Raw genomic sequence first — 13,150 nt, 5'->3', positions numbered from 1 at the left:
AAAATATTAAAAAAAAACATATATTAGATTAACATCAAATAAAATACATAAAATTCATGAAAAAGTATAACAAAAAAATCAATAATAATAAAAAATGAAATACCAAACAAATAATAATATTTTGTGTGTGTGTGTGAATGCTACTTCGAAGAAAAAGCTACAAATCCAATCCAAAGGTTGCGAAAGTGTTCTCACACTGATTCATCTGAAGGGTAAAGGCACACGTGCGCACACACGCACACACGCACACACACACACACACACACACACACACACACACACACACACACACACACACACACACACACACACACAGGGGTTGTGTGTTGACTTAAGAGTTAATGAATGGATGATTGAGGGCTGCAGGGGTTGGGGAGAGCAGTGCCGTGGAAAAAACCCCTCTTTCCCAGGAAGGGAGTATATAACAAGAGTTGGAGACAAAGAGAGAGAGAGAGAGAAAATGAGTGTCTCAGAGACAGAATGAAATTCAGATTGTGTGTGCACAGAGCCGAGGGGGCTGTGGGGCGAACTACTTGAAGCAGAAGTATTCTAAGCGCCAATAAAGCAAGTAGCATGTACTTGACAAGGACTCAAAGGGGAAAGAGAGAGGGAGAGAAGCAGCTGTTGGAGGAGGAGAGTGAGACAAAGAAGGAGCGGGGGGCCGTCCTTACTTGCTCTTCAGTGTGAGGACTGTGTGTGGGAGGAGGCACAGGGAGAGCAGGAGAAAGAAGGGGACAAGAAAGGGGAAGAGCAAGCAGGGAGTAAGCAGTTTGGTGTGTAGGGAGGTAAATATAGATCTGAAAGTGTTTTGCACAGCTGCAGAAAGTCTCTTGTTCTGCCTCCTGCCCTTCACTCCTGTGCTGCACAACTTGGTGAGGGACCATGCAGCAGGGGTGGACTTTTCCCTGGGTCTCTGCCCTCCTTTTGGGGGTGATGGGGCTCCTGGTGAGCGGCTCTGAGTTCCAGCATCACCGCTATGAGGACTTGGTGAGAGCCCTGTTTGCAGTGCAGAGCGAATGCCCCTACATCACCCGCATTTACAGCATCGGGCGCAGCGTAGAGGGGCGCCACCTCTACGTGCTGGAGTTCAGTGATAACCCAGGCATCCATGAAGCAAGTGAGTAACTCCTCGTTCACTGTTTGACAGCCCAGTGAGGATGACCTTGTCACAATAAAGTTAAATGCAGAATTTCCTTACATAAATATGTGTGTCAAGACTAAAACACTTGCAGCCTATTATTACTAACAGACATACAGTACTTGTAAAGCTTCTAAAGTATTCAATCTTAATAAAATGTGAAAAATAGTTTAGAAGAGTTAAGTTTTCTATATGACAGTAAGGTCAAACTGATGTCAAAAGACACTAAACAATGTGAAGCTGATAAACAAACACAAAGCTGTTTTATAGCTACAGGGTACATGGATTTATGATGCTTTCGGATTTCAAATGCTCAGGCTGTATTGGCTGCCCATTTGTTTTGCAGCCTTTGCTCTGAGTGAGTGAGAAAATAGCTGGCATGATTCAGAGCAGTCTGTGTCCCCCCCCCCCCCCCCAATAGATGAAACCCCATTTGGCTCCCTGAAGCTGAATATAATGTGAACTAATACTAAAGAAGAAAAAGATGGGTTTTCCCAATTTGGCTTCTTTGATAAACATCGATGGTTGTAATCAGTGGAGAACTAAAATTGAAAGATACAAGCAAAAAGTGAAAGAACCGAGTGAACATCTGTGATTCATTTCAGTTCTTGCCATCCAACCACTGACAAAGTGTTTCTTTTATTTCAAAGCTAGGCAGATGACACAGAAGTTGACTTTGAGTCAACAAGGCTCTCAACCCGCTCTTGCAAAACTTTGCTTATCCCCCCCCGCTCTCACCACTGAATCAGCTCTCCAGGTGTTTATTTGGCATATGAGCAGAATCATTACCAGGCCAAAGGGTCACACTCTAGTGATTTTTAAGATTTTTCCATTCTTACATTTGTAATGTTCTTTGAAAAAGAAAAACAACCCGACAACTGCAGGGAATGCTTTTTTGGCTGCAACTGAGCTTGCATTTTTTTTTTTGGTGCATTTGCACACGTAGGGGCTTCCTTCAGTAGAATAGAAGGATGTGCGCCTGTTCTGTTGCAAGATGACCAAGAGTGAAAAACAGGAACCGTGCACTTCGTGGAGGGGAGTGACCTGAGGGTCTTGTCTGGGTCAACCCCCTTGCACCATTTAGGAAGTCTTTCACATTTTGCTCAGTGTGTGTGTTTCAAAGCTGCACGCTAGAGCCAACCCTGTTTTCTGAACCTGAGGCCAGTTGGCCGCACGTTAAAGAAAAGGAGGTGAATTGCAGCGCTCAAGCTGCCATTTGGGTGCCTGAAGCAATTAGTGAAGGGTGTTCATACAGTTGGAAGTAACTGCCCCACAAACACCCCACCCCCCAAAAACCTACTTCTTCTCATGAACAACTGAAGTGCGAACAAATGCAATAATGCAGTGTTAAGTAGCGGGCTTTTTGAGGTGACTCATATGGGGATAATACAGCATTATTTTAGCCTTAAGCTAAGTGCTCAGCAGTTGCTCTGTCTACTGTCTGTGTCCGGGGGTCCTTCTATCAACGCTGCAGCCGTGATTAATGAAGGGACCCCTGAGAGGAGGGAACCCTATACAGAGAGGGGGGGCTGTTTGGATAGGTGGCTCACCCAATCAGTGGCAGATAGGAATGCCAGATCTTATCCAAATAATCCAATCGGCTGTAATCAGACTCACACCCAAGAGCTCACCTTTGTCAGAAGTACCCTATAAGAAATGGTGCTAAAGTAAAGACATGAAGGTTAGTAATTAATTGAATACGAACAAAATAGAAGAATCTCTCAAATTAGGTTATAAAACGTATTTTTGCCTTATTTGGTGTGATATGATCAGAAAGTCATAGCTTATGTTGGTTAAAGAACAAAGTTATATCAAATACATTTATTGAAAAACACTCCATTTGTCAAAAAAGTTGTGTAGATAAGTTTGAAGTAAGGCAGTGTTGTTTCGGGCTGAAGAGCACAATTTGAAAATGGAATACATATCTTGTGGTGTGAAGTGAAAAAGGAAGGTCCCAGAAGGCCTCTAAAGCCCTCTCCTGATCTCTGTTGCATTATGCGGTATTTGCATAACACACAAGAATCTCTGAGAAAACTTTTGGTGGTCGAGTTGCAGTGTCGGTAACGTTGGCGCCAGATTTTTACAAGAAAAAACAGTTGCGTAATATAATAAAGAGGGATATTCAATCTGCTGTTAATGCAATTTATGGCTAGAGGGGCTGCTGTGACTAACGACCAAAGCATACATCAGGTTATGTTGTGATGATTTCAAAATGTAATTCCTGTAACGTAAAAAAAGTCAAAAATGTAGAAAGTTTCTATCATAATGTCTCATATAAATACTATTTTTCCTAGTGCAAATCATGAAGAAACAGCCCAAGTCTACTGTATTTTCATGCTCATATGTGTGTACGTACTGTACGTATACCTATGCATGCTCAGGCAGTCATCGTGAATGTCTTGCTTGACAGCTCTGTGTGGCTTTTTGACCTCCATCTCTCCACTTCCTCCCCAGTGGAGCCGGAGTTCAAGTACGTGGGCAACATGCACGGCAACGAAGTGCTCGGCCGTGAACTGCTCATTAAGCTCTCCCAGTTTCTGTGCGAGGAGTATCGGGCCGGAAACCAGCGGATCATGAGGCTGATTCATGACACGCGCATCCACATCCTGCCCTCAATGAACCCCGATGGCTACGAGGTGGCTGCCAAACAGGTAATGTACACCCTCACTTACATGTGAGCTCCAGGCATCCGCATGATGAAGAAAACAAGGAAAAAAAACCCGACTGGGACACATTTGGCTGTTTTTCTCCAACTATCATTTGCCACTTATCGAGAAAAGTTTCTACATTTTTTCCAATTGATTGTGTTCTTGCCAGTGGAAACATTAGAAATATTGAAGGTCTCTCAGGAGAATGTAACACCTGCAAGTTAAATCACAGCACAACAACATGTCTGACTCCAGCAGATAACACAAGGTATGTGGGTGTGTGTACAGTATATCAACCAAAGACAAGCAACCAGGAGCCAAAAACATGTTTGTTTGTAAATATTCCAATGTTTTGCAAATGTCTGTAATAATCCCATCCATCGGCTCCCTGAGAGAGCCCATAGCTTTCCACATAATTATATGTACCTTGACACAACACATGCATTCCCCCTTCAAGACAAACCCACACACACCGTCTCACTATCTCTGAGACTAATTACACGTCCCTCTCTTTGCCGCTCAGACAACGAAGTAACAAAGCACTATGATTTGTTGCATCAACAGATGTTTGGACACAGCAGCATCAGGACAGCAATAAAGGGTTGTTTTATTTCCCAACTGATTTAGTTTATTGCCCATGGCATCAAATAAATGCGATAATCCAAGCAGTAACATATACTGTATATATATATAAGTCTGTTCTTTTATTTGTTTTACAACTGTTCACAAAGTCTGCATGGAAATACTGTGAAAATCCAACAAAAACCGCCCGATTTTGGAACAAATCAATTGCTCCAGATGTCAAAAATAAAACTAGAGTATCTCTCTTCACAATAGGTAAAGATAACGTGATGAAATGTGCTATTTGAGGTCAACTCTAAGTCCTGAGTATACTAAGACAAGAGTGTAGATCTAATTTCAAGTGCAATCATTTGCTTATCAAAAAAAGTATAGTTTTAGGCTGATTAGAATGACGTTCGTTTAAAACAAAGAAGTAAACAAGTCGACATTTTGTCGTGGCTATGCACTAGGGGAAACATGAATATCTGTACAAAAAGTCACAGCAATCCATCCAATAGATATTGAGACATTTCACTCAAAAGCCCATACGCCAACTTCATGAGTTCTGAGTATAATTACGATCGTTCAGTTTAGTGTCTGCCTGTCAAGGGTCTTTAAACCATGCTCACAATTCTTGGAATTGTCGTTAGCTTGCGTAACCTTAACCTCCCTCAAAGTCTTTTGGGAAGGATTTGAGTTGTGATTTCTTAGAAACAAGAACATTGTGTATTTAATGCTATTTATAAAAAGGAACCTTGGAGAATAATCTACTGTTGTTGCACAGCAGATTTCCTGTGCTCTTTTTGGAATACATACGCGATCAAGTTTTCCTTCACTGCTTCCAAGCAATAATGATTAATAGCTTAAAAAAAAGACATTTAAAAAAAATAAAAAAAAGCAAAAACCTCAATCGCTCTCCTGAGAAAAAGCAACAAGGTAATCCAACTCAAGCTGCTGTTTGAGAAACATGATATTTTGTCTTTGGGTCAACAGGGTCCAGAGTCCAACGGCTACCTGGTGGGTCGAGGGAACGCCAGACAATTCGATCTGAACCGGAACTTTCCAGACCTGAACGCACTCGTGTACTACTACGAGAAGACCAACGGACGGAACCACCACCTGCCCCTGCCGGACAACTGGGAGCAACAGGTCAGTGCTAACGGATAAACGCACAGGAAACAACCATTCATCTACAAGTGTCTGAGCAAATACATGTAGGATGTGTGTGGGAGGGAAAGGAAGATGGATGGGTGCTTTTCTCATGCTTGTGTTAGTGTGTGTTCTATGTTTAAATATGGAGTTGAGAAATAAGCAAATGTAACATAGCTGAGTTCTCTTGGCTTTAACTTTGTTGACATAAAGGGATTCATGAGATTTGTGCCGGATCAGACTGCACTGCCAGTTGAGCTTTCACTAAATAAAAAAGAAACGGTACATAAACCCAGCACACAGAGAATAGCTTAGGCTGTCTGTTTCATGTGTATGTTTGTGTGCGCTTGTATAGTCTGACCCGGTGTGCGTGTTTGTCTTACTGTAAGACCTATATCCCCTCATGTAAACTGTCTTTCCTCCTCTGGGGTCAGAAAGAGGCCGCTCTCCTTTGTCTTTGCAATATGAAACAGGGGGGTAAAAGGGCAGCTTTACTCGTTTATGTTCAGATGGTAAAGTGGAACAAAAGCATGACAGAAAATATAAAATAAATCCAATCTTTCAACTTTATTTTTGTGGATTTTTTCAAAGCATAGGAACTGAATTCCAAGCTCAGAACAAGCTTTGACACTTTAAAAGGATAAAATAGAGTTGACTATAAAGCTCTTCCAATCATAGAATAACCTGACAAGATGGCTATACTTTACAGGAAGTTCCTCAGCTTCAGCTAAATGTGTTTAATTTCAACACCACCATGACAATATGAACTGAACTACAGTGAGGTCTCAAAGTCGAACTGTTATCTGCTACCTTAAAATACTGCATGACTATACAAAAGCATGCAATTTCACCGAAAGGATCATCTCATTCCTATAAGCATTGAATTATAAACACTTTTACCGCTATGACTATTCAAACTAATTAATGAAGCCCTTAAAATGTGTCACTTGGCAGAAACTCTGTCAGTTCTCTGAACAGTCAGGTACTGTACAGGAAATAACAAGTCTTATCCATTAATACTGAACGATTGTAAAAAGCGGACACTTGCACAACACATTGAAAGTACTGGGCGGATAAACTGTGTTTATTTATTTAAATAAATATGTGGATCCAATTACTTTATGACTCCGGATTGCAGGAAAGGCTGACAAAGTTAATTAATATGTTCTTCACTATGCTGTGCACATACTATTTCAAATCACTGCTTTGTTGAATGTAGAAAGAAACTATTGCTAAAAGTCATTTTAAGAGTTAAGGTCAGGTCCTTGGAGTTGTCTTCTCTGCAGACATCTTATCTTGAACAGACACTCACAGGGCTTCTGGTTTAAGGTTCATTTCCTTGACATTTTCTACTTTAAGATGGCCTTCTCTTAGCCCCCTCCCACTGGGTGATGGGAGATAATATAATGTCTCTGCAAATCGAAAACAACCTCTCCATTTAAATAAAGTTTAAAATGTATATTTAACAATTTCTCCGTTCAATATATATATTTATAATTAAATGTTATATAATTTTATATAAGGGATTTTTAACTTCCACATATATTACAATATTAACAACTGAGGAGTTTTAGTTGGGTTTATATCAAATCAATATGGTGCTTTCCTTTTCCTTTTTTCCTAAGTAAACTAGTTCCAGGGCAGCAAATGTGTTTAGAAAACTAAATCGTTGGTCCTCCCAGTCGCGAGCTGGCTGTCCACCCACATGACTGCCTCCTGAAAGGCCAACACAAAAGAGTAACTGTGCCACTGTTACAGATACTTCATTCATGCTGCTCAGGATTACATCCTCGCAGGCTGCATGAAGCCACAGGCCCAGCGCCCGCCTGCAGGCTGCGCTATGATACATTTTAATTAGCCTGCTGATGATATATCCAGAGGAATGTGATGAATAACAAATAGGACGTTTTCTCTCCCACTGTTTCACAAAATAATTAAAATGTAGACAGGGCAAAGGTAAAAAAGTGAATCTAAAATGATCTGCCATAGCTATATTTATTAATAAAAAGAATCCTTCATACAATGTGTGCATTCTAACAATGTATGGTAATGACCCAGAGTCTTGCATGTATTTGTATTGTAGATGGCACTGTATTCTCTCTGTTTAGTATTTGAGTTTGTTATGATTATCAGTGTCCTTCATATGTAACCCAACACCATGGCGACAGCTCTGACTTTAAGCACGCCGAGTGTATATAAAGATCGACAGACAATAAACACCTGCCAGTTCCACTTCAAGGCCAGTTAGTCTCCGCCTGATAGTTATTCAGCTGAACCAAACTGTGTTTATTATGCCACATACCTTATTCAAGGAGAAGCATTTCTCCTTGTCTCCATGCATAACATGGCTGGGAGTGTGTGAGGATAGTTAGCACTGACAGAGAAAATAAATGGCAACATAAAATGGAATTTAAAGCTTCAAGATGTCTGTTGCATTGCATGAGAGCTACCATAGATTGTTGTTTTAGAATAGTTTGCATATTGAAGATTTGCAATAGAAGTAAATGTCCTGTTTCCATCCATGCAGCTTTAATCTTGCTTCATCTTGAAAACTCATCTCTTTCTCTGAATTCCAGACTGAAAAACAGAAAAGGGTTGGGCCTGCTTGACAAGTACATGCATCAATTTTCAGTCTACATAAAAAGAAAATACATTATTTTGAGTTTGAGGGGGGAAGGGGACTAAAGTAAAGCTGGAAAATCACTTAATGGGGATTAGAAAGTCTGATGATACCTCGGAAATTAACCACAACTTCTGAGACCTGGTTGCTTGAAAATGAAAAGGGGAATTGAGAACATATTTCATATGGCAAGCAGAGAAAACCAAAAGGGCACTTGGAGAGAGCCTACCAAGGTCGTTTCCAGAAGAGAAATATATTTGTGTATCCTCTCGTGATTCTTCAAAATGTAATGTGTTCTTTATTAGCCTTTGCTACACTTTTCCACCAAGTTTCATCCGTAGTTTTTATGTAATCCTTCTGACAAACGCGCAAACAAACCAAACTGAAAACATTACCTCCTTGGCTAAGGTAACGAGGGATTGTCCTTAAGCAGCCGAGCAGAGAGGCCAGTGTTTCTGAGTGAAAAGAAAACCAGATGTCTTGGGTCCACTCATTGTTGTTTATGAAAAGTCTGGGATGAAGAGAATGTGTATGACAATATCATTAACACGACAACATACAAAAAGTCGGTTAGGCAATAAGAAGACATTGGTCAGATGATTTTGCGAAAGTTAGGGACTCCATATGGACCTTAATTCTAAACTCTCCCCATAGTAAACAGTGACATGCAATAAGATGTTATATCTAAAATGTCTTTGTGTGTATATCATTGTGTACAACTGTCCATTTGTCATCAGCCCTGAAAGTACTCTCATCCTCCACAGGTTGAACCAGAGACATTGGCGGTCATAAAATGGATGCAAAACTACAACTTTATCCTGTCAGCCAACCTCCATGGAGGAGCCGTGGTAGCCAATTACCCCTTCGACAAGTCGAGAGACCCTCGCATTCGAGGGAGGACCACGTACGCGGCCACTGCGGACGACAAACTCTTCAGGAAGGTGTGCAGCAGATTGAAAAGGATTTCCAGATGTTAAACGCATCTGATCTCATCCCTGTCTGTTTGTGTTTATGTTTGTGTGATTGTGAAAACATGTGAATAACTGGGCGTATGTGCATTTGTGTGTGATGACAGTTGGCGAGGACCTACTCGTACGCCCACAGCTGGATGCACAAGGGCTGGAACTGTGGGGACTTCTTCGATGAGGGGATCACCAACGGCGCCAGCTGGTACTCTCTGTCCAAAGGTAAGAAACAAACTTGGGATTTTTAAGGTCACCTATTATGCTAAATCCACTTTTTCATGCCTTTTATACATAAAGATGTGTCCTCTCTGTGTAAAGAGATTCTGAAAGTTTCAGGAAAAAATATTCTCTTTCTGTCGGAAAATGAGCTGATCACATTTTAGCCACTTTATGGTGTCATAACGATTTTTTGGGTTGTGTAACCATTAGCCAATAACCAGCCAAGGTAACAACCCCCCCCCTCCCCCCTATATTGATGAAAAACAGTATAATAGTTGGACTTTAAGAAAGAAATATCCACTGGAACAATATACCCTGCCTGGTTTGTATCAAACATTGCAAAGCCACTGGTGAAGGCAGGTTAAGACTACCCTTATTATTTGTGCAAATTCCAATGTGTTGGAGAGCGTCCATTATCATTCCCTTTCCAAAGAAAGACAAGGCCACCTGCATGAATGATGTCAGGTGCTGGCATAGATTTCAGAATGATTGACATGCCTTGAGTGGCTTGCAAAGCAATCTTTGGCGGTGCCGTCATGAACTCTCTGACTTTTTCCAGGCCTCTGTGCTCTCTTCTTGCTTTTAACCTCTTCACCTTCTGCACACCAACAGCTGCCCCTCCACTGACCACCTCGGATTTAGCTGCTAATGTTTGTAAATGACACATGCCAACAACAACTTAGGGACTGTACACAAATGATAAGCAGGTGAAGGGAGGGTAGTCTTTTGAAAGAGGGGTAGTCTAATTGTTTTTGGAAGCACATGGCCCTTTTAATTTATTCCATCCCAGATATATGTTTTATTTCAGCCACAGAGCTGCCACTTGTGTACAGTTAATTTTGTCACTGACAGTGGTAAAAACGTTTTAAGTTAGTCAAAAAAGAGAAGAAAAACAAATAGTAACTGGGATGTTTAATCACAATGTTCTATATTTGCCATAATTGTTCATAATTAGAAATGTGGTAGGTCCATTGTCCCTATGACTTATTGATTAACATATTTAAAATGCAACTTGATAGAAGTCATTGCAGTGATATGTGTAATGCATTAAGAAGATTCCAACAAGTTAAACACATTTAAAAGTTGCATTATGTTTTAAATATTGCACATGTTGTCAAGGGAATGATAATTGTTTAATGTTAGGGAGGGCCTTGCTTTTTTTAACCATAAAGTGAACTGCTCTTCCATTTTCATTTTCATTTGAATGCACACTGCAGTTTGAGGAATTCTTGACTTGAATCCACAAGTTAAGTAACTGCTTCAGTCTGTCTTGATCAAATGTCAAATATATCACTGGAAACATCTCAACATCATCCTTTGAACATGCTTATAGCCAATAGGCTGATGGAGAAGGTAAGTGCACCCATCGGTCATCCAACTGGTGCCACATAAACAGATGCCTTTTTACACATACAGAAATTGCTTTTTTATTAACTTAATTTAGAATTTCACTATGCCAATACGTACTAGTGTAGAATTTAATAAACACTTAATGTGTTAACTGTATTATTAGTCTTGTGTCTTCCAGTTTGTCCTGTCAGCAGATCTAATGACCTCCTTTAGGGTTTGGTTTAATACAATATTCTTTACTAGCATTGGCCACCTACTAGAGTTATAAGCGCTCAGGCACTGGCAGCACATTAAAGTCTTCATCCTCCCCCATTTTCTTAATGAGAATTTATTTTGCAATAGAATACTTGGAAGCTACAGTACACCAAGTACATCAAGCTGTCTGGGCATGTATTACATTTCAGTTCAGTTTATCTGTAACTGCAACAATCACTAGGCAGACGTCTTTGATCTGTAAATCCTGGTCTGGACTGGTCGGGATTATTCCTTGGAATGTGAATCTGTTGAACTCTTCGGTTAAGTCATGCAAGCTTTCAAATTGGATGAAAACGCCCACAGTCATATTTAACACAAGCATGGTATGTTTATTTTACCAACTCCTTGAGCTCCAAGTCTTATGTCATGGGCTATGAGGTTAGATTTGAACTTTACCTGTTATAATCTTGGCTTCATAAGATTTATAGCCTCTATGAAAAGTTATGATCCATCGCAAGGTTGTAAAGCCAAATCCATTCTTTTTTTGTTTAAACTGCATTCATTTAAAGTGTTTAGGATTTATCCAAGTATAACATTGTAGTGGTCTTGGAAAATGTATTTGACCACATGATAAATGCTGTAAAAGCTTTCAGTGTCTCAATGACTGAAAGTATGTAACAGTCGTTTTTTTGAAGGACTTAAATGATAAATCACTCCTCACAAATCTAAACAACTCCTTAAAGAAACAGACTAAGAGTCCATGTAAAACACTCGATAAGCCATATATTCTCTAAGTAAATAGTCTGTTTCTGTGTGTTTTTCAGGCATGCAGGACTTCAACTACCTGTACAGCAACTGTTTTGAGATCACACTGGAGCTGAGCTGTGATAAGTTCCCATCAGCCGCCGCACTGCCCAGAGAATGGATGGGCAACCGGGAAGCACTGGTTTCATACCTTGAACAGGTTAGCAAACACACACACACACACACACACACACACACACACACACACACACACACACACACACACACACACACACACACACACACACACACACACACACACACACACACACACACACACACACACACACACACACACACACACACACACTCTCCCTATTTGGTAAGTGGTTTAATCTTTAAATTGGTGCACACAAATACAAAGACTTACAGTAGTTACACACAAAAACCCAACTTACCAAGATTAATGAGTCCACTTCCCTGGCTTCCTGTAAATATTGGTTGGGATTTCCTGTGTAAAGCAACCTGGAATGACCTTTAATTGAGCTTACAGTAAACTGACTTTCCTCATTCAAGTATGAAAAGAGGCTTTGGTTGGAGGTTTAAATATACCTTGAGTCCTGAGATAAGAAACAGTAATGAATTGCCACTCAGAGTTTTAGGGCGCAGTAATGCCTTTTGCAGGTTTGATGAAACAGACCAAAGTTAAAGGTCCTGAAAAACAAATTTAAAACGGGCTTGGTAAAATTGACTAATTCCAAAAAATGTATTGGAATGAGAGTCACTGACTGCAGCACTGTGCATTGTCTGACATGCTGAAATATGTCTTACATTTTTTGTGGCAAAAGCTCGAGCCAAAACGACATGATTGAACAAGAGAGTACATTCAGTTATTGGTGAAACTAAATGGAAAATAACGTTGTGGTTTTTTGCAGGTGCATCATGGGATCAAAGGCATGGTGTATGATGAAAACAATAACCCTCTTGGCAACGCTGAGATCTCGGTGGCTGGCGTCAACCACGATGTGACCACCGGTGAGAAGGGGCTGCCGGGGGTGTCAGTTCATTGTTACACAGACCTGGTTGTTATTTTGTGGGATATTTTACTCAACTGCAGGGTTGAAGAAGTATTTGAGTGTGGGGGGTGTCTGTAGTCAATCATCTGCAAATGTCCTGGCTAGTGAGGAGATTAGGTAAGAATAGGGCAGTCCATCCTCACACTGGCATGGAACAAGCTGTCCTCTAGTGGCCAATGGTGGGAATGCACTTTAAAAATAACGGCTGTATTTACCTTTACAGGACTACTTTACTCAAGGTTAGCTCTGATATACTGGTTTGCTGAATCTGTAATAATAAATACTGTAGCTTAACCTTAGTAATTATGCCCGAAAAGTGGGTACCTTTTATACTTTAAAAACACCTTTTAGCTTTTGCTGAACAGTGCCAGTGTGGCCAATAACAAGATACTAAAAAAATTGAATTCTAGTGTAACAGTATCTTTGTATAAACAAAGAAGACGCATCAAGTAATTCAGTAATTTTTACAAATGAATAAAACCTTT

The 13,150-nt window shown here is 40.4% G+C and overlaps 1 protein-coding gene across 1 annotated transcript in view; it reads left to right on the top strand.

Annotated features, from left to right (window-relative positions):
- Positions 1-582: 582 nt before the first annotated feature.
- The window catches only part of cpn1 (carboxypeptidase N, polypeptide 1), a 13,291-nt gene continuing 723 nt past the window's right edge, over positions 583-13,150 (top strand). The window contains exons 1-7 of the mRNA XM_079659291.1: positions 583-1,117; positions 3,593-3,789; positions 5,341-5,496; positions 8,881-9,057; positions 9,192-9,303; positions 11,670-11,809; positions 12,525-12,624. Coding sequence (XP_079515417.1) covers positions 883-1,117; positions 3,593-3,789; positions 5,341-5,496; positions 8,881-9,057; positions 9,192-9,303; positions 11,670-11,809; positions 12,525-12,624 — 1,117 coding nt within the window. The 5' untranslated portion in view covers positions 583-882. The remainder of the gene's footprint in view (positions 1,118-3,592; positions 3,790-5,340; positions 5,497-8,880; positions 9,058-9,191; positions 9,304-11,669; positions 11,810-12,524; positions 12,625-13,150) is intronic.

Source organism: Notothenia rossii, assembly GCF_949606895.1.
Source record: "Notothenia rossii genome assembly, chromosome: 11".
NCBI classification, from domain to species: Eukaryota; Metazoa; Chordata; class Actinopteri; order Perciformes; family Nototheniidae; genus Notothenia; species Notothenia rossii.
This window is presented reverse-complemented; position numbering and strand designations above follow the sequence as displayed.